The sequence below is a fragment of the Hydra vulgaris genome, chromosome 15 (assembly GCF_038396675.1).
Source record: "Hydra vulgaris chromosome 15, alternate assembly HydraT2T_AEP".
NCBI classification, from domain to species: Eukaryota; Metazoa; Cnidaria; class Hydrozoa; order Anthoathecata; family Hydridae; genus Hydra; species Hydra vulgaris.
In genome coordinates, this window is record NC_088934.1 from 5,752,366 (window position 1) to 5,771,897 (window position 19,532).

Here is a 19,532-nt window from a genome sequence, read left to right on the forward strand (position 1 = left end):
ATTAATAACTAAATGACCTAATTGATAACAATGGTTTCAAACTTATTACAAGCTGACAAGATCAATCAGCTTATTCAATCAGCTGAAGAAAAATTTCGGAAGCTTGACTTGAGTCAAGGGAACTGGATTTATGTGCTGATTCTTCGGCTTTTTAACTCTTTTACCGGATTCTAAAATCAACTAGCTTGGTTTAAATATTTTTTTCCTTTTTTTTTTTAGTTTTTTCTACTTTTTGTAGCAATTGCAATTTTCTTTGTTATCTAACTAATTTATTGGCAACTTGTTTGTGTAGTTTATGCCTCTTGTGCTCAGCTTCCTCAAAACTTACAGCATCAGATGCCGCCATATTGTATTTGTCTGGCCGTTTTATTCTTTCATTTTTTTCTTTATTGCTTGCGAGAGGTGTTAGATGATCTTTGAGAATATTTAAAAATAAGTTGCTAACACTTAAGCTTCCTTGTTTGATAGCTAAATATAAAATCTTTACGCTTCCCAACAAAACTTTTCGATTTTACAATCGGCTGATTTTAGGTAACTCAGGAATATTGGTTACATTGCGTAAAACAGTATTAGGTTCTTGAAATAGCGAGTAATAATCTTCATCTTCAATCAAATGACACATTGTTCTACTTGCTATCTTTTCAGATGTAATTTTGGAACAATCTATCTAAACTCTTCTACTACTTGGCTTCACCATTTTTGTAAACATTAACGTTTAATAGTTGAAAAAATGACATTTATAAGCCTGCAAACGCCAAAGTATTATATTACTTAAAGAGCTGATTTTTGTAATTCTAAGTCAATGAGCGAAACATGACTGCCAAAAAATAGAATCTTAAAGCCTTAAAGTTTATTAAAATGAAGCAAAAATACTGCTTTAAACCATGTTAGAAACTGGTCGGATTCCTTAAATCCTGATTTACTCGTGTTGTAAAAAACATTTGCTTATTGTTTGTTAGTGATAATTTTTTTATGCCATTCTTACAAACAACTTTGACTTTAACTTGGTGAAATTGTACACCCGACTCATCATAATCGAAAACATGATGCGATTTTTGATCTAGATTAAGATTGAATGCTTAAGTGCTTAAGACTGAATTAGCCGTAGCGCAGTAGTTAGAGTTCTGACTCAAATGGTCAAGGCCAAATGGTCCTCGGCTCAACGCCTGCACTTGCCCAATAGGCAACATTGGTAAGGAAGAAGACGTGAACTTCCTAGTTAAATGCTCTTATGTGGTGCTTTGTAATTAAGACCGTAAGTATTTCTGGAAGCACCTTAATAACCACAAAAAAAAAAAAAAAAAAAGATAAACTTCTTCTACTTGTTGTAACTAACCGTCTAATATTTTTGGTTGCATAGATACTGCTTAGAGATGTTCATTTTTTTTGTCATTTGAATTTTCTTACACGGTATTGCAAATAGGTGGCACAGATATCATATTTATATACAAAATTTTTTTTCTTCTGGTGGGAATGATCTGCGCTACTGCTTTAAAGTTTTATTTTTTGATATTTTTGATCAATTTTATATCAAGTTTTGACTGTTGGTGCCAAAAGTAGCCATATTCAAATTAATTTAATATTTTACTAATATGTCAGTTTTAGTCCTAATAAACAAATATGAAATAGTGTATTTCAATTTTGTACATATAAGAGACCTCTCTATTTGGAATCGATTTTGAATATATAAGAGATCTATCTGGTTGAAATCAGTTTCGACATATAAAAGACCTATCTAGTTGAAATCAGTTTAGTACATATAAGAGACCTATCTAGTTAAAATCTGTTTTTTACACATAAGAGATCTATGGAACAAATTTCGAAAAATCACTAAAATATGATCTTTTAATGAAATGGATCGATAAAAAAATTTCAAAGCAATTTTTTTAAAATGAATCTTAATCTTTTTTAAAAATTAAATCTTAAATTGGTTGTCTTAGAAACATGATGAGGATTTTACAAAGTGGTACCACAAAGGTCAGCTTCACCTCGAGTAAGAGGATGAGAGGATGCGGAGCAATAAAAACTGACTGTGGAACAATTAATGTTAAAGCCATGGCATGGCTAACTCCTTGTACGCAATTTTCAACTGTTTCCCTAGTTTTTTCCAAACATTCTTCATTTGGAGTATATCTTGTAGCTTCATTTTACTCTTGGCGCGCTCCACATTGTCTTGAATGAGTTTTACTGCTTAATCGGATGAAGTCATCAACAGATTTGAAAATATCCTGAAAGTTCATTCCAAAAGATTTGAGAAAGTTTCATCCAAATGCGTTTTTCCGTGCTCTGCCTCAGAATGATAAAGGTTTATTATGAGTCTTTAGAAACATATGCAGAAAAACACTAGAAACATCTGAAAGAACTGCTCTGATTCCCGCAACTATATAATTGTTGCGTTTATCTCTTTCCGTCGGGTTAAAAATCTTTGCCATATTTTCCATATCCTTGTAATTCTCAATGTCAGAAGAGGCTAGCAAATTACAACTGTAGTAGAATGGTAGTATGGTTTTCCTATGGTTTTAGATGAACTTTGGCTGCAAGCTCAAAGTTAGCATTGTGACATATCTCCCAATAGTCCCTCTGATCCTATATAAATTTTTTGATTTGTTATTCAAATTATTAACATTTTTATTATTATGGTTGTTTATTAATTTAATAAATTAGCAGTAGAAACTGCATACTCGCTTGTCAGAAACCATGGAGCCCAGAATAAAGAAATATAATCAGCCATCTCTTTAAGTTCTTTGATAATGTCTTCACTCAAAATAGTGAACTGTCTGATTATAAGCAGCTGTAGCTTAAACCTCATGAAGTAAAGAGCATAGCCCATAAGGCGTGCATGCGAAATAGCCCAATTTTGTAAATTCTGTACCTGGCGTGGTGTGGTGTGGTGGCGTATTCTTTATTAAGATACACAACCACAAGCTTAGCTATGTTATTGTGTTCGCCACGTTTATCCAATGTCTAAATAAAAACAAGGAATAATAATATTTTTGGAAACAGTAACATAGTTGTAACAATGAGTTATGTTTCCTTTTATTCAACTTTAATTTACTTAGTATTTCCCATGAACTTGATTCCAGTGCTCTTTCAATAATTTAAACAATGGGTTCTGGGGACCAACAGTTTTTTTAATTGCCACAGCATCATAAAAATGCCTAATGTGAATTTCACCTACGTGATACCTGAAAGTCAACATAAGCAATTTTCGGCTATGAAATTTTGCCAACGTTGTGCATGCTCCTTTGAGACAACCAGTTTTTGAAGCAGTAGTGTGAAAGCATAGACCAAGAAGGAACTCACCAGTTTGAAAATAGTTCAATAACTTCTGAATTGCTGAAAATTGGGTCTCTCTTGTTGCATGGTCCAGACATGACACACCAACAAGATGAGTCTCATTGTCGCATCTTATAAGGACACACATAAGGTCTTTTGTATCATCTGTTGCATCACTTAAGTCTTTAATGATTTTTCCATCAAAATGTAAAACAAGTTTTTGGGACTATTTCTCTTATATTAAATATCAAAACAGCTGCATCCTCCCGTATGATTTTATCAAGATTCTGTGACCAGAGCTGAGGGACAAAGTAATATCACCAATATTTCCACCAGAACTGGTAATAACAGAACTATTAAGTGCATTTGGATAATTGTAAAAATTACCAATTCCAAATGCAGTTCTTTGCAGTTCATTCCAAATGCAGTTCTCAGCAATTTTTGACACATTATCCTTAGAGAGAATAAGTACCAGACCTTTATCAGCTTTCTTCTTTTTAGGTTAACGGATCTCGAAATCTTTTTTAAAAGAGCAGTAGTAGCTCTGTGGTTAATGCTTACCTCAAAAGTTAGAGATCCGTGGTTTAACGTCGACTCTAGGGAAGTTTTATAACATCGGTATGGAAGAAGACTTGAACTTCCTTTCAAATGATCTTCCGCAGTGCTCTATGGACTTTTCGGGACACCTAAAGTAAATAAAAAATTTAATCAGTACTTTCAATATCACAACGATCAAAAACTTACTTGATTATCAGGTAAAAAACATGCTGATCTTTTTGCTTCTTCATGTACAGAAAAAGTTTACTGACACTTCTTTGATTTGACTTTCTCACTGAATTGCTCAAAACAACCATCAAGTTCTTCCGTCACCTCAAACATTATTCTTAGACAAAAGAATTGCCTAAAAATGTATTAAAATATTGAACTTTAATTTTTTAAATTTTAAGGTTTTTTGGAAATTCTAAAATAATTTATGTAAGCTGACTAATTATTAAATACTATTTCATTTTTTGTTAATGAAGTTTACCTAGTTACTATGGGAGGTTTTTTTCTCACCTTACTTGATGGATCCTCTTAGTGCTAATTGTTTAAAAAAGCCCTAAAACCTTCAAAAAAAGTTGAACTCAAAAATTTAAAATCTTTGGCGCGAATAGTAGTCGTCTTCCAAACAAGCAAAATAATCTTGCCGACAGTTATTATTTCTCGATAGTTTTAATAGTACTTTAATATTATTTAGACATACTGTGTAATAAAATTCCAACATGAATGACAAAATGGATTTTCCTGCAACTGGCTTGCTATAATCGAATTTTGTTTTTATATATATTTTTTAAAACCTTAGTATCACAATTTAGATGGCTTACCGTTTTTTAAGTTGGTTTATAAGCCAGTTTGATTGGATTTTTTTCAAATATTTCTTAACCAAAGTCAAAATGTCTGCATTTGTCTAGTGAAAACCAATTTTTCCTTTAAGCTTCAAAAGATCAACAAAAATTACTTCATTGGTTTGGCTCATATTCTTGGTGCACCAACAATTTATTTTTTACATTTATCTTTAAGTTTATCATAATTTGCAATGAAGGACTTCTTACGGTCTCATTTTACCAAAATCTTAAGCAATTGTAACAGCTCCTCTTTTGCTTCATTTTTAGTAAATTTAGCAACATGCGTTTCCAGAGTAGAAAAAATGTAGCACTTATTTAACAGCGTACCCAGCAAACATTGTTGTAGTGTAAGGATTTGCGTCTTGCAAAGAAAAGTCTTGTTATTCACTTTTAGCAAGACAATACGAGACAAAACAAGACTAATTTGCACAAGACTGAATTTGTCTAAAACAAGAAATATCAAGACTTTTCTTGTTATTCTTTTTAACTATATTAGTATTGAAATTATTATTATTTTTTTTCTAGTTTATTTTTATTCTAGTTTTTTCTAGTTTTTTCTGTAGCTGGTAGAATCACTAACAAGTGTGAATTGCACACTTTGGCAGCCTTATCAAATATCAAGAAAAGTTTCATAAATATGTGTAATTTGTCACTTATGTATTGTATCATAAACATTTTTAAACTTCTTCAAGGATTTTGCGTTGACAGCTCCGATGCATCTTTTAGACCAATAAGTATTGGTCTTGGTTTTTCATGAATTACTTGATTTCAGTCTTTTAATGAAAACTGGCTGAATTTGCAGAACCAAAATCTTCTGAAATTTGGTTTACTTTATCTATGTCTTGTGTAGATTTTTCTTTTGAGTTTGATTTTTGAAACTCCGGCAATCCGAATATAACAACATTTTTAGACCTCCTTTCCATCTCTTTCTGTTAATTGATTGTAGCATTTATAGCTATTAGTTGTTCTATTGATGCTTTATTTCTTGACACGATTTCACACTGATGCCCAGTTATGAATTTCTGGAACACCCTAAGATATAGTTTGTTGTCTCCAATTTTTATTTTTAAATTATTTATTTCTAAATCTTGAATTTCAATATTTTTTGTTGTTGCGCCTTAATTAATTTTCTGAGATTTTCAATTTCAGCAAAAAGTTCTGCTTTAACCGTTTCAAGCCGACCTTTTTGAATATTTGTCACTATTTAATTTATCCCTTGGGATTTGATGCAGTTTTGTTATGATATTGTTTGATACGGTTAAATACAGACGTAAATTTCAATAACTTCAATTAAGAAAAAAATTACGAAAACTTCCGTCAAGTATGTTTAACAATGAAAAGCACTACGCAAGTTTATTTATTTACTGCAATGAAAACAAAACACTGCAAAAACAGTATAAACTTACTGAATTATTGGTATTAAAAGTTTCATTAACTGTAAAATTGTAATCTTACATTGAACTCTTTTTCAATACAAAACTGATCTGGTTAAATAAACACTTCTTACATCTGCAGAAGGAGAAGTCTTCTTTTTTACTTGTCTGAGAAAAATATTATAAATTTCATCAAATTTTCGGAAATATAATTGCAGCATGGCTACGATTTCTAAGATTGCTTCAAAAAGTTAACCTTGTGCTAGAGTTTTTTAAGCTGATTGAATCATGAATTTCCAGTCTACTAGCAACCAATGCAAAATACGAACATTGTTAACGTTTGTCTAAATTTTGATTAGAATTATAAGTTGGTGATCATGCACTATAAAAAGTAAGGGTTCTTATCGGTTCCTTAAAGAACTTTTTGGTTCTTCATGTGGCTCTTCGGTTCTTCAAAGAACTTACGGGTTCTTATTGCTGCATTTCGGTTCTTGAAAGAACCTTCGGGTTCTTAAGTTGCGTAAACGGTTTTTCAAAGAACCTTTGGGTTCTTTTACAATGCTTTAAAGGTTTTATGAATAATTTACTCGATCCAAAAATTGTTAAAAGGTTCTTTAAAAAACTCACGTGTTCTTATCCTTATATTTCGGTTATTTTTTCAACACTTGTAAGTACTTTTTATTTATTATTTTTTCAATCTCTCTTTGCATGTGCAAATTTCAAATGTATGTGCTAGTCAGCTGATTATAAATTTCATAGACTATAAAAAATTCTTTGACTTTTTTAGTTTTGTTAGGTAATCTAATGGGTACCTATAAGTACCTGTTAGATTACCTAACAAAATAGAATTTCAGGCCATACTTTGAACTTCTTTTGATCAATAAGATTACAATACTATAGTATAGTAACCTAATTGATCGAATAATATACTATATAGTATAGTATATAGTATAGTATATATACTATATAGTATAGTATATAGTATAGTATATACTATATAGTATAGTAACCTAAAAGTTCAGAGTATGGCCTGAATTTCTTGTGATCTATTTAGCTATAATCTCTTTTCTGCCCTATACTATTCACTATAGTATAGGTCAGAAAAAGATTACCTTATGGGTAAGGTAACCTTATACAAATTATTAGGTAACCTAGTAAAAAAAATTATAGAAAAACTTAAATTTATTTCAAATAATAAAAAGTAACGGATAATGGAACCTATTATTCTTATTAAATAGGCCTTTGACTTTTTATTTATTAGTTATTATTAAAAAATTTATGTTGCAGAAAAATTAGTATAATTAAGGAAATTTCAGTGAATTTGGTTTGGAAAGTAGTTAGACGCTCTGCATTTAAAGCCCTAAAAATTTATAAATGTGTGTATACATATATATATATATACATATATATATATATATATATATATATATATATATATATATATATATATATATATATATATATATTTATATATATATATATATATATATATATATATATATATATATATATATATATATATATATATATATATATATATATATATATATAAATGCAGCATTTGACGCTACTGATGACATATTGATTTAGGGATAGGCGAGGGCTTCAGTACATACATTGACTGGTTTAGGGAAAACCCGCAAGGAAATTGGTAACACATAGGCAAAGGATTTGGGCTGGGGCAGGGATCAATATTTTTCATTTTCTTTGTTTTTCTTCTCTTTTTTTTTTAAGAATTAAAGCGCAGTTTTTGTGACATTATGATGCATTTGTATATATATTGTATATAAATGAGTTATATACAATATATATACAAATATATACAGTTATATATATATATATATATATATATATATATATATATATATATATATATATATACAATTATATATATATATATATATATACAATTATATATATATATATATACAATTATATATGTATATACAATTATATATATATATATATATACAATTATATATATATATATATATATATATATATATATATATATATATATATATATATATATATATATATATATATATATATATATATGTATATATATATAACTTATTTGAAAAATAATTATAATACTCATTTAACGTTTTGTTTATAAATGGCTTCAGCAATATCCATTAAATTTGTTTTTTTTCATTTGTAGCGATTTTCATGGCTACTAATGATGTTCCAATACCATTCTTTAATTGGACAGTTAATGACACTTGTAACTATTTGGACACAGTAGACCTAAGTGTTTTGAAACCAAAGTTTGTTGGTTAGTATTTATTAATTATTCTAATTTATTTTTTAGATTAATTTTTGAAATGTCGAGTATTTCAAGTTTCATCTGCTCTTTTTGTCAAGTTAAAAAGTTTATTTTAAGTAAATATTTGACTCACCTTCAGATATGCCACGAAGCTGACGATAATTTTACTGTAGCTTGTGGGCTTGATGGTTGTTCTTGTACATACAACACAATAAAAGGTTTAAGACAACACATGCGGATAAAACACAATCAAATATATTATGCTGACAGAAACAAGACAAATGTTGATGAAAGTTTGCATTCATCTGTTAATGAAAACTTAGAATTACTTAATTGTAATTTTGACAATGAACTAGCAAGTTCAACACTCAATCAACCATTTAACAGAGATATTAATGATTTTGTTCTTAAACTGCAAAAACATTGTGCAATGTTTGTGATTGGTTTGGGGCAAAAACATTCTATTCCAACAATTGTTCAGCTTGAAATCGGTAATGAAGTTCATGCATTAATTAATTACTTTTCTTCTAATTATGCGGATTGTCTTAAAAAATACTTGAGTAAAGCTGGTTTTACTCTTGATCCTAATGATGGGCTTTTTGAAATATTAGAAAATGAGGCTTTGTTAGACAAAGTCTTTTCAGTTGTTAGTTCTGAAGGAAAAACTTTTACTTATTGTGAATCAAATTTAGGTTTTGTTGCTCCATTGCAAATTGAAATACAAGCCGGTGATGATAAACAGATAATTAATGATTGAAAAAAGGATAATGGAAATGGTTCAACCAGCATTACACAAATTATTGCTCAAATCTCTTCACAAATTACAACAGACACATCACCAACTATTAGCAGTACCGGATGCTTAAATAATCAAAAGAAATTTTTTCAATATATTCCTATCTTAGAAGTAATTAAGAAGTTTGTTCAACATAATGATATTTGGGCTTCTATTCATAGAGCAAATGAGAATGAGGACCAAACTAATGATTTGCTGTGCTCTTACGCAGATGGCAACATTTTTCACAAACATGCTGTGTTTTGTAAGAAGAAGCATGCATTGCGTATTCATATGTATATAGATGAGTTTGAGATGTGTAATCCAATTCGATCACACCGCTCCACACATAAGCTTTGTGCATTTTATTTTTTTATAGGTAATTTAGAACATAAGTATCACTCTCAATTAAAGTATATACACCTGTGTCTTTTAGTTAAAGAAAAATATATAAAACAATCAAAAACATATGCAGAAATATTAAAACCTTTAATATCAGACTTGATTGAATCGTGTTTAAATGGCATTGCACTAAATATTAATGGTGAGAATTTACAATTGTATGGTGCACTTGCAACTATATTAGCCGATAACTTGTCAGCTCATGCACATGCTGGCTTTAGATGTGCTTTTAATTCTGGACACATTTGTCGCTATTGTATGTTACAATATGAAGATAAAGAAAAACTTCTGCAAGAAACTGTTTTAACATTAAGAACTGAAACTCTCCACAAATATCATTTGCAAGGTATCAATGCTGGAATAAGTGGACGTGTATATGGAGTTGTCAAGAGATGTCCGTTTTTAGACCTGTCATATTTTAAGTTAACTAAATCATTTCCTCCAGATTTAATGCATGATTTACATGAGGGAATTATTCCTTTGATCCTAAAATTGTTAATAAGTAATTTACATTGTGATGGAATTGTAACTGTTTCTCAGCTTAATTATGAGATTGAAAACTTTAAATTTCTAAAAATTGATAAAAAAAATAAACCAATTATTATTCCTTTGACAGTACCATCTGGTACTGGAAATATTGTTGGCAGCGCATCTGAAAAATTTAATCTTTTTTATTTTTTAACATATTTGATTGGGGATCGAGTTCCTATAAACAACAAGCATTGGAAACTCTATCTATTATTACGTGATATTGTAGATTATTTAATGTGTTACAAAATCTCCAGGACTGTTTTGTCATACTTTGCAGCTGCTTGTAGAATCGTTTGTCCAAACATTTGTTGAAATATTTCCAGGAAAGTTGACACCAAAATTGCATTTTTTGTTGCATTATCCTCGTTTAATTAAAGATTATGGTCCTCTTCGTTATTTGTGGTGCATGCGCTTTGAAGCAAAGCATCAATATTTTCAAAAACTGGCAGGTGCAGTCAAAAATTTTAGAAACATAGCGTATATCTTAGCAAAACGTCATCAACTTCATCAATGCTCGGAGTTAGAAGCTTCCAACTTCTTGAAGGAAACCACATAGAGTTCAGGAGAATGTTCAATTTATTTTAATAATCTCTCGGAATGTCATCGCTCCAAAATTATTTATTTTTTTGAAGTTTCAAATTTCAGTGATTCAAAGATTTTATGGAAGTGCAATATACTTACCATTGACTCTGTTAAGTATAAGATTTATGATGTTGTGTTGGTTAGAACACTGCATGGAGAAAACATTCCCCTTTTTTTTAAGATTATGTACATTTATAAATTAAGAGAAAGTTGGATATTTTAACATATTTAATGAAAAATCATTAAATATGTTTTAGAAAAATGTTGTTTTTTTTTATATTGATTTTCATAATTTTAGTTTTTCTTTATTACTGAACTTAACCAAATTTTTTTTTTTTAATTATTAATAATTGGGACTATAAAATACAGTTTGATTTTCTAATAAACTTGATTTTAATAGCCGCTAATATTGACGGAGAAACCCTAGAAGGATTTACAGAATCGATGGTAGGCGAAGTATGCAAAGATGACTTCAGGCTAAGAGTAAAACTTTTGAAAGCAATAGCAAAATTAAAAAAGCCAAGGTATTGTAATTTAAACATATAAATTCATAATGTATGGTTTAATCAAGAAAAGGTTCAATCCTTCTTTGTGTTATCTGCACACTGTGTATGATTATTTGTTAATTATAGAATTTTACCAAATTACTAGTACATCAGATGTTATTGTAAATCTTGGTGTCAACAAACAAAATGATGCCACCAATGTTGTTGTAGCAGTCAATAATGACAGACTGTCATCCTTTGGTAACTGGCCTATCAGGTATCCTCTGTCTTCATTTCCGAGACGAGTTCAAGATGCATTAAACAAAGAGGATAAAACAATAATTTGTGCTGCACGCACATGTCTCCGTACACAACTTATATAGTCATTATTTGAGGATATTACCTCAAAATACACATGGTGAAAAAATTATGTTCTAAATATTACTGTTTTACTTTGTGAGAAATATTTGCATTTACTATGGTTGGTAAAGTTTGACTAAACTTGGTGTAGGTTGTTGTTTTGAGATATATTGTTATTACAATTTGAGACAGTGTTGAATTGCTTATAATTTTATTTTTTCATAAAATTTTTTAATCATTTATGATATTTTTTAATCATTTATAATATTTAGGTACCCAAACAGCATGCAATATTCAGGAGTAATTGGTGCTTTATGTGCAAAGTTTAGTTACTTGTGTGATTACACGATGCCAGGTTGCAGAAAAAATGGTTCAGCTAGTGTAAGTTTCTTGAATTATTAAAGATTCTACATATTTTATTTGTAAAAGAGTTAAACAATTGATTTATTTTAAGGTACAGCCTAAGTAACTTGAAAAAATTTAATAATAATGTTGAATAGTTGGTCAAAATAAAATTTATTTTTAATTTTATTGCACATTATTATTTTGCAGTAATATTTTAAAATGTATTTAGTCAATACTGCTAGAAAGTTTAAAAAATAAATTTAAAAAAGAACGAATACCATTGGTTAACAATGAAGATGTACTTTTGGCAAAGAAAAAATTTGGAAGAAAAGGATATGGAAAGAAACACAAAATTGTTGAAGACAGCAAAATAGTTGAAGAAATCGAAAGTACACCCAGACAAATTCGAGTAACAGTATGAATTCATTTGCATATATTTTACTTTATTTTGTTAAAATTGTTGCTTAATTTAAATTAGTTGCAATTAAAAGGTAATACAGTAGTGTTTTTTTCAGAATTCATTTCATATAACAGCCTGGTTTTAAAGAATATTTATATATAACTTATTTGCTTCATGTATTTTGTTTCTTTCCTATTCTAAATGGCAATAAAAAACTAAATAATCAAATTAAACAAAAATTAAACTTAATTTAATAGCAACTATAATTGCATATTAGGGTGTAAAATATTAGGGTGTAAATGTGTTGAAACTCATTTTTTACTGCTACAGTTATAATATTAAAGTTTTACTTTATTTTGTCTTATTTTTTATGAAACATGAACATTTTCAAGTATTAAGTTCCCTATTTATCCCCAAGTTGCGTTGTGAATAAAATTGTTTTTAAAAAAATAAACTTTTAACTAACTGCAACCTATTGTATTTTCAAAGTACCTAAAAATTTTAATTTTATTTTTCTAAAAAATAAATTAACCCTGATTTTGTTTATTTGTATCTTATTTTTTATTTATTTTTGTTATAAATAAAATTGTAATTCCTAGTATAATAGATTAAGTTCATTTTTTATATTTTCTAAGTAAAAATAATTTGCTTCATTGTTGTTTAATCTCCATAGTACTTTCCACTAATGGAGGATGAATTTGAAGATGAGGTTAGTACAATGCTTTTGTTAGACGAAATGCTACACGAATCTTCAAAGATGCGTCCAAATTATGAAATGATGTTAGATAGACAAAAAAGAACATGCACTCATAGAACAAAAGATATACAAAATAAATCTACCATTGACATAATGGCTGCATATCCTTGGATGAGTCTACCAAAACTGGTATATTTATTTTACTTTTGCTGTAACTTACTCCACATAAGCCTTTGGTGTTAAATTTAATTTAATCCCCCCATCCTCCTGGAGACGCCACTGACTGCATTAATAATAAAAATATTTTTAATCTTTATATTTTTAGGCTGTTTTTAGTTTTATAGTATGTAACAATATTTTTTTAAAAGTTGAATCTTCAAATACTGTTATAGTTTTTTACAAATTATAGATTTTGGCTGAAGTCAAGATTCTATTTAATAAAGACTTGGATAGAGAGCTCCGTGTATCATTAGCACGTATTTCAAGTAGGGTGTTGGATATTGTAGGCAAGAAGCAAGATCTGTTGCTTTCAAGTATTCTTACTACAATAGAAGGCGAGAAAGATGAAGTAAAAAAGAAAGGTTTAGTTTTTTTTAATTTTAATTTATAAGTTTTTTTAACCAAATCTAACGTACCCAAATTATGCACTGTAAACATTCATATATCAAGATTTCAATAATTTAAAAACTTGCATTTATCTTGTGACCTTTTGTGTGTGTGTTTGTGTGTGTGAAAGTCGGGTAAAAACTCTTTATTTAGCATAAACAGTTTTTAGTCTCTAGATAAATAAGAAAATAGTGTCATTTTTTTAAATATTTTATAGAAATACTTATTTAAAATAATTACTCTACGTAAATAAATACTCTATGTGAATCATAAGGTATCCTTTTAACAAATATTTGTAGATATAAGTAATATCTAATCCGCGACATTTTTTTAAATTTTAATTGTGTTTTTAGAAATGATGATGAATACTGCCGTTCTCATGCTTCCACGGTTATTCAAAGGAGATTGCAGCGACCATTTATTCGTTGCGGGTAAAATGCCGGTAGTGAATTCGCCAACCATTGTGTTTGACTTTGAACAAAAAAATATGGCAACATCAAACATTTAGCATGTTTGATCGGAGTTCATTACCTGTATAATGCGAAATATCATCCAAAAATTTCAAACACGCTAAAATTTGTGCAACATGCATTAATTGGTTTGTCAAGTGAAAGCGACGACATCCCAATGCCTGTACGCCGTCTTACAAACCTTTTAATGAAATGAACTTATTTATTTTTGCTATAAATTTAATAATAGATTTATTTATGTATTAATTGTGTTAATTAATTCTACAAATTATTCTAGTAATAGCAATTCATTGTTTTTTCATGAAAACAAATCTTAAAATGCTTTTCCCATATAGTTTTTTGACGCATCTTTAGCAACCTTTAAAAATTGATTTCTAATTGTGTCTAAAATAATCACAACAATATGGTAGGTTTATTAGAACCTTACAGGGTTCTAATGGTTTAGGCTGACGGGGCACTCTAAAGGTTCTTCGCTAAAACCTAATATAAGGTTTTAGTAAAGAACCTTTCCTTAAGGTTCCACCAAGAACTCTTCTTTAGGGTTCTTGCAAAGAACCTTAAAAAAAGGTTCTTATTTGAACTTTTAGGGTGCCCCGTCAGCCTAAACCATTAGAACCCTTTAAAGTTCTTCGGAGCATACCCTTGTTCGGAGAGTGTGCCTCGTAACCATTATAAGTTGGTGATCATGACTGAACAGCTTTACACAGTTTTTCATATAACTATAATAAAGGGTTTTGAATGTATTTAAATTTTTCGCACCCAGAATATCTTGTGGTAAACGGTCCCATTTGTTCACTATTTTATTTGTAAAAAAAATTATGTCAATCTTTTATTTTTTTGCTTTGTTGTCTACATATTCTACCATTGTACACTCTTGTAGTTGAATTTTTTTATAATTATAAGAAGATTGTACCAAATAATTACATCTAAGTTATTCATAAACCTGTATAGTTGTACTTTATCGGCCCTCGACCTTCTATTTTTAATGTAGAAAGATTAATTTTATTTATTCTATTTTCGTATAACAAACCATTTAAACTGTGGATACGAGTTGCTCTTTGTCGGACAAGTTCGATCATTTTGATATATTTTTGTAAATGTAGATTCCATAAAGACCAGTTCAACAAATCACCAATAATACCATATTCAGCTAATTTTATACACAATCTTTTATGCGGCACAGTATCGAATACCTTAGCAAAGTTTAGAAATATAATGTCAACTGGAATATTATTGTCAAATGCTTCACTGACAATATCTAATGTTTCTAGTAAGTTTGTACAACAACAATTTTTTACAATCTCAAAACCATGTTGATGCACTGAGATAAAATTACTATTGTTTAGATATTTCATTATTTCATCTCTGATAATACTTTCCATGACTTTTCATTCAATTGATATTATTAAAATTGGTCTATATTTAGCAGATTCAAATCTGTTACCTTTCTTATACAATAGCGTTATATTTGTATGTAACCATAAGTTTGGTAGAGTTGCACTTTCGAATTGTGGATTAAATATTAACTCTAATGGTGTACATAAACTATGTGAGCATTCCTTTAATATTCAATGTTGTACTTTATCAACACCTGTTGATTTATTTGTATTTGACTTTTTTAGTTTTGTTTAAATTATTAATTTCTTAAATTTTGGGTTTAGACAGCTTAGAAAGGTTTTTTTTCCAAATAATGGAATATTATTGCTATTTTTGATTATGAAGACTTACCTATAAAATGTGTTTAATGTATTGCATATGGTTTTACCATCTGTTGTAACATCACCATTTGTATCTCTTATGGCTCTAGTAGTATTTTTTATTTTGGTTTTACTGTTTATATAAGAGTATATATATTTACTATTAGATTTTAATTTGTTTAGTTGACTAAACTATGTTCATGCTCCATGTTTGCTTTTTTAGTATCTTTTTTTAATATCTTATTAGGGTTGTTGTAATTTTTAACATCATCTATATTTTTTAAACCTGCAGCTTTAATTTTGTGTCATAAGTGCCTTTTAACTTTAGTTTTAGGTCTTTAGTCAATCATAATGATTTTATCTTTTTAACATTTTGGTTGTTTTGTTGAGTTTGAGGAATAAAGATTTTGCAACCTTTTTCATAGATTGTTAACCATCTTAAATACCTTTCATCAACGCTTAAGATTTCAAACTCTTTTTCCCAAATTTAATTATTAAAGTATTAATGTAATTCTTTATATTCATCTTTGTTGAACAAATGTTTTGTTTGATATTCTTTATTATTGGTATTAAAATATATTTAAAATTACAACGTATTTAAAATTCAATACACGATGGTCATGTTCAAAATTACCAAAGGGTGGTGTATCTTCTAACATATAAATTCTGTTACAAGATTCACTTAATACTAAATTTAGAACAATTTTTGATTGCCTAACATCTTTTTTAAAATTTGGTAAAATTGTATTTTTGAATATGTAATTATGTTTAAATTATCCATAAATAACTGAGCTGATTCATTTTTTTGTACTATTGTACGCATAATTTCTTCATTTCATTATATCATATAAAAGTTAAAATCACCGCATATCAGAAAACCACTGTATTTCTTGCTGTTTACTAAATTTGATGCATACTTTAATGATTTGACCATCTTTTCACAATAAAACAAACTACTATCTGCAGTACGGTAAAAAACAGCTACATAATATGATTTATATTACAAAAAATATTGCTTTAATATCCTCTTTTGCATTTAAATTTTCATAAATTATTTCATATGACTTTAAATTGTTGGTAACATAAATACAAACACCGCTAACTTTACTTTGTTTACCTTCTATGTTAGTTGATGAGCCATCTGTCCACCATGTCTCACATGCCATTATAACTTGTGGTTTTTTGTTTCTAGCTTCTATAATGAAGTATTGATGTTTGATGTTTACCGATGTTGAATTGGTGTACCAGCATGACAGATGTGGTTTTTCATCACTGTTTTTTATGTTTTATTTGAGTTTTTTTTTTCTTCAATATTATTGATTTTTGTAGTTTTTCTTCACTATTTTTAATTTTTAAGTTTTTTCTTCAACATTTTTAATTTTTTTAGTTTTTTTGGGTTGTATATTTTAGCAACTCTGTACGCTCTGATACCATAACGAAAAAGCTTATTTAAAGTATCTACTTTAAATAAGCTAAACCAAGTATCTACTTTAAATAAGCAAAATCAAGATTTAACTTTTGTTAAATCTTGATTTTGCGCATTTCTTTGAATAATAATTTCCTTCGTTAACTTTCTTTCAGCTTCATTTTGATTTGGTGAAATAAAAATATTTTTAAAAGTACCGCTGTTTCTCAATCGGGTTCTTGCTGCACATAAAACTTGTATTTGTGCAATCTTTATTTTTAAAACTGGACTAAGACAGAACTAGGTTTAGTTGCGCTTTCAACTCCTAGTTTTGATCTGAATCCGTAGAACCAGAATCAGTTGAAATATTTTTTTAAAGCCAAACTGTTAGGTATATAGTATATTACTTTGGTCAAAATATCTAAATATTCTATTATATATTAGCTTTAATTTGGTATATAGTATACTATTTTAGTCAAAATATTTAAATATTACTATTATATATTAATTATAATATAATTAAATCTCATTGCTGTTAATTCAAAAAACTTAGAAGATATTAATTAACATTGAAACTATAAATAACTTAATAGACGGTGTAGTATCATTTGCTCTTATTCTTGGTATTAAACCAGTCACAGATTGTAATCTGCACCACCGATTTATAATACTTTCATAATGCTTGATTAAAACCAAATAATCAGGATGATTTTAATATGCACATAATTTAATGTAAAGAATTTAAATGAGTTTTATCTATGTTAATCACATTATCTAAAGTAAACTTAAAATATAGTTTTAATACATTTAAACCTTTGTTTCAAATGTCAAATATATAGACATTGATGTCAATCAAGAAATTGATATAATAATTGGGGTTTGAAAAAATAATGATTAATGTAAATTTGATGATGTGTTAATAGCATCTAAAGAAATGAAAAATGATTTTTCATTTTTTAATAAAATTTAATCTAAATCTAAGGCTAATTGAATTTTTAGAATAGCATTAACTGCATTAATACGTGTGGCAACAAATAAAAAAACCTTCAGCAAGCTTCAAATTATTAAAAGTTATTTTAAATCATCAAGAAATAATAGTAAATTATATTTTTTAATAACTTTGAGTATTGAAATCATTTAAGTTTTACTAAGAAATAAAAATTTTTAACTAAGAATTAAAAAAATGTATTTAGAATTAAAATTTTTGTACACACTTTTGAAAATCATTAAAAAACATCAGAATATAACTCTAAAATTAGTAAAATAATGGAACTTATATGAAGTTTCTGCAATTGGGAACTTTACCACGTTTTTTAATAGCACGACTCTTTCTTTTAATATGCAACGAGTAATGTTACTTATTTTTTAACGCGTTCATATTTTTGTATTAATTTGTTAAGATTTTTGCTTTAAATTGTCAGTAAATGCTTTAATTGTTTATTTTTTTTAACTGCTGTTTGTGTGCTTTTTTATAGGTTTTCTTTAAGCTTCATTGTTCTAAGCATTTTTTAAAAAAATCCTAAAAGACTTCTTGGTAGTAATACGTATTAACCTTTGTTTTTATGTTAGAGTTCATTAAAAAAAATTAAAAAGTAGGCATTTTACCCGGTTTTTAAACGTTCAGTCGGAAGTTTAATGTAGCTCTCAAAGAGGCTGACATAATCAACAGCTGCAAAATATCAGAGTGTTAACAATGCCATGTTGGGCATGGATGGTGTCACTGTTAATGCTTTTGGTGCGCATTGTCGAGGCCATTTAAGGAACCCTATGTAATGATTTAAGGTTAATAATTGCATAGCTCATTGCTTGAGAGGCCGTGCTCTATCTTTGAATGAGTCAAATTCTCCTTAAAGTTAAATTATGACAAAAGAAAATCAAAATATTAAACATAAAAAACCATTCTTAACATCAGACTTGCTTGCTCTTAGTAAGACAAGTTTAAATTCTGCTCTTATACGCATCAATTCACCTATTTGTTGGGAAATCAAGTTGTAATCCTTTGAACATTCCTTTATATGCGTCCGCTTAGCACCTCTTCACTCTATAACCTTTCTTTTCTTTATTGTTCTCCTTCTTCCCAAGACTGCACTGTTTCAGATAAAATTTTAGATCAAATTTACTATGTTCTCTCTCATTTCCCCTTATCCAATATTGTTGTTACTGGTGAATTTAATGCTCATCACACTGAATGGCTTGGCTCTAACGCTACTGAACCTGCTGGCACCAACACCTATAGCTTCTACATTTTTCAATTTCTTACTCAGACATTGTGACTCGTTTTCCTAAAAACCCTAATCAAACATCATTTTCGGACTCATCCTATCATCGCACTACTTACTAGTAACCTAAACGCTGAGTGGAATTCTTTTTGTAATTTTCTTTGTGAAGGTCCTTGAGCTGATGTCTTTTCACTATCAGCTAAAAAATGCGCCTTTTACGTAACTTCCTGGTATCAGGCAGGAACGAATGCTTTT

The 19,532-nt window shown here is 28.6% G+C and overlaps 2 protein-coding genes across 2 annotated transcripts; both read left to right on the forward strand.

Moving 5' to 3' along the window:
- The first annotated feature begins 1,944 nt into the window (after positions 1-1,944).
- On the forward strand, positions 1,945-10,567 carry LOC136091702 (uncharacterized). Its single transcript, XM_065819409.1, has 5 exons — positions 1,945-2,074; positions 8,199-8,304; positions 8,349-9,031; positions 9,134-10,233; positions 10,289-10,567. Exons 1-5 carry the CDS (start codon positions 1,945-1,947, stop codon positions 10,565-10,567), a joined length of 2,298 nt encoding a protein of 765 aa, XP_065675481.1.
- Positions 10,568-12,834: 2,267 nt separating this feature from the next.
- On the forward strand, positions 12,835-13,994 carry LOC136091703 (uncharacterized). Its single transcript, XM_065819410.1, has 3 exons — positions 12,835-13,069; positions 13,290-13,461; positions 13,840-13,994. Exons 1-3 carry the CDS (start codon positions 12,869-12,871, stop codon positions 13,992-13,994), a joined length of 528 nt encoding a protein of 175 aa, XP_065675482.1. The 5' UTR covers positions 12,835-12,868.
- The last annotated feature ends 5,538 nt before the right edge of the window (positions 13,995-19,532 follow it).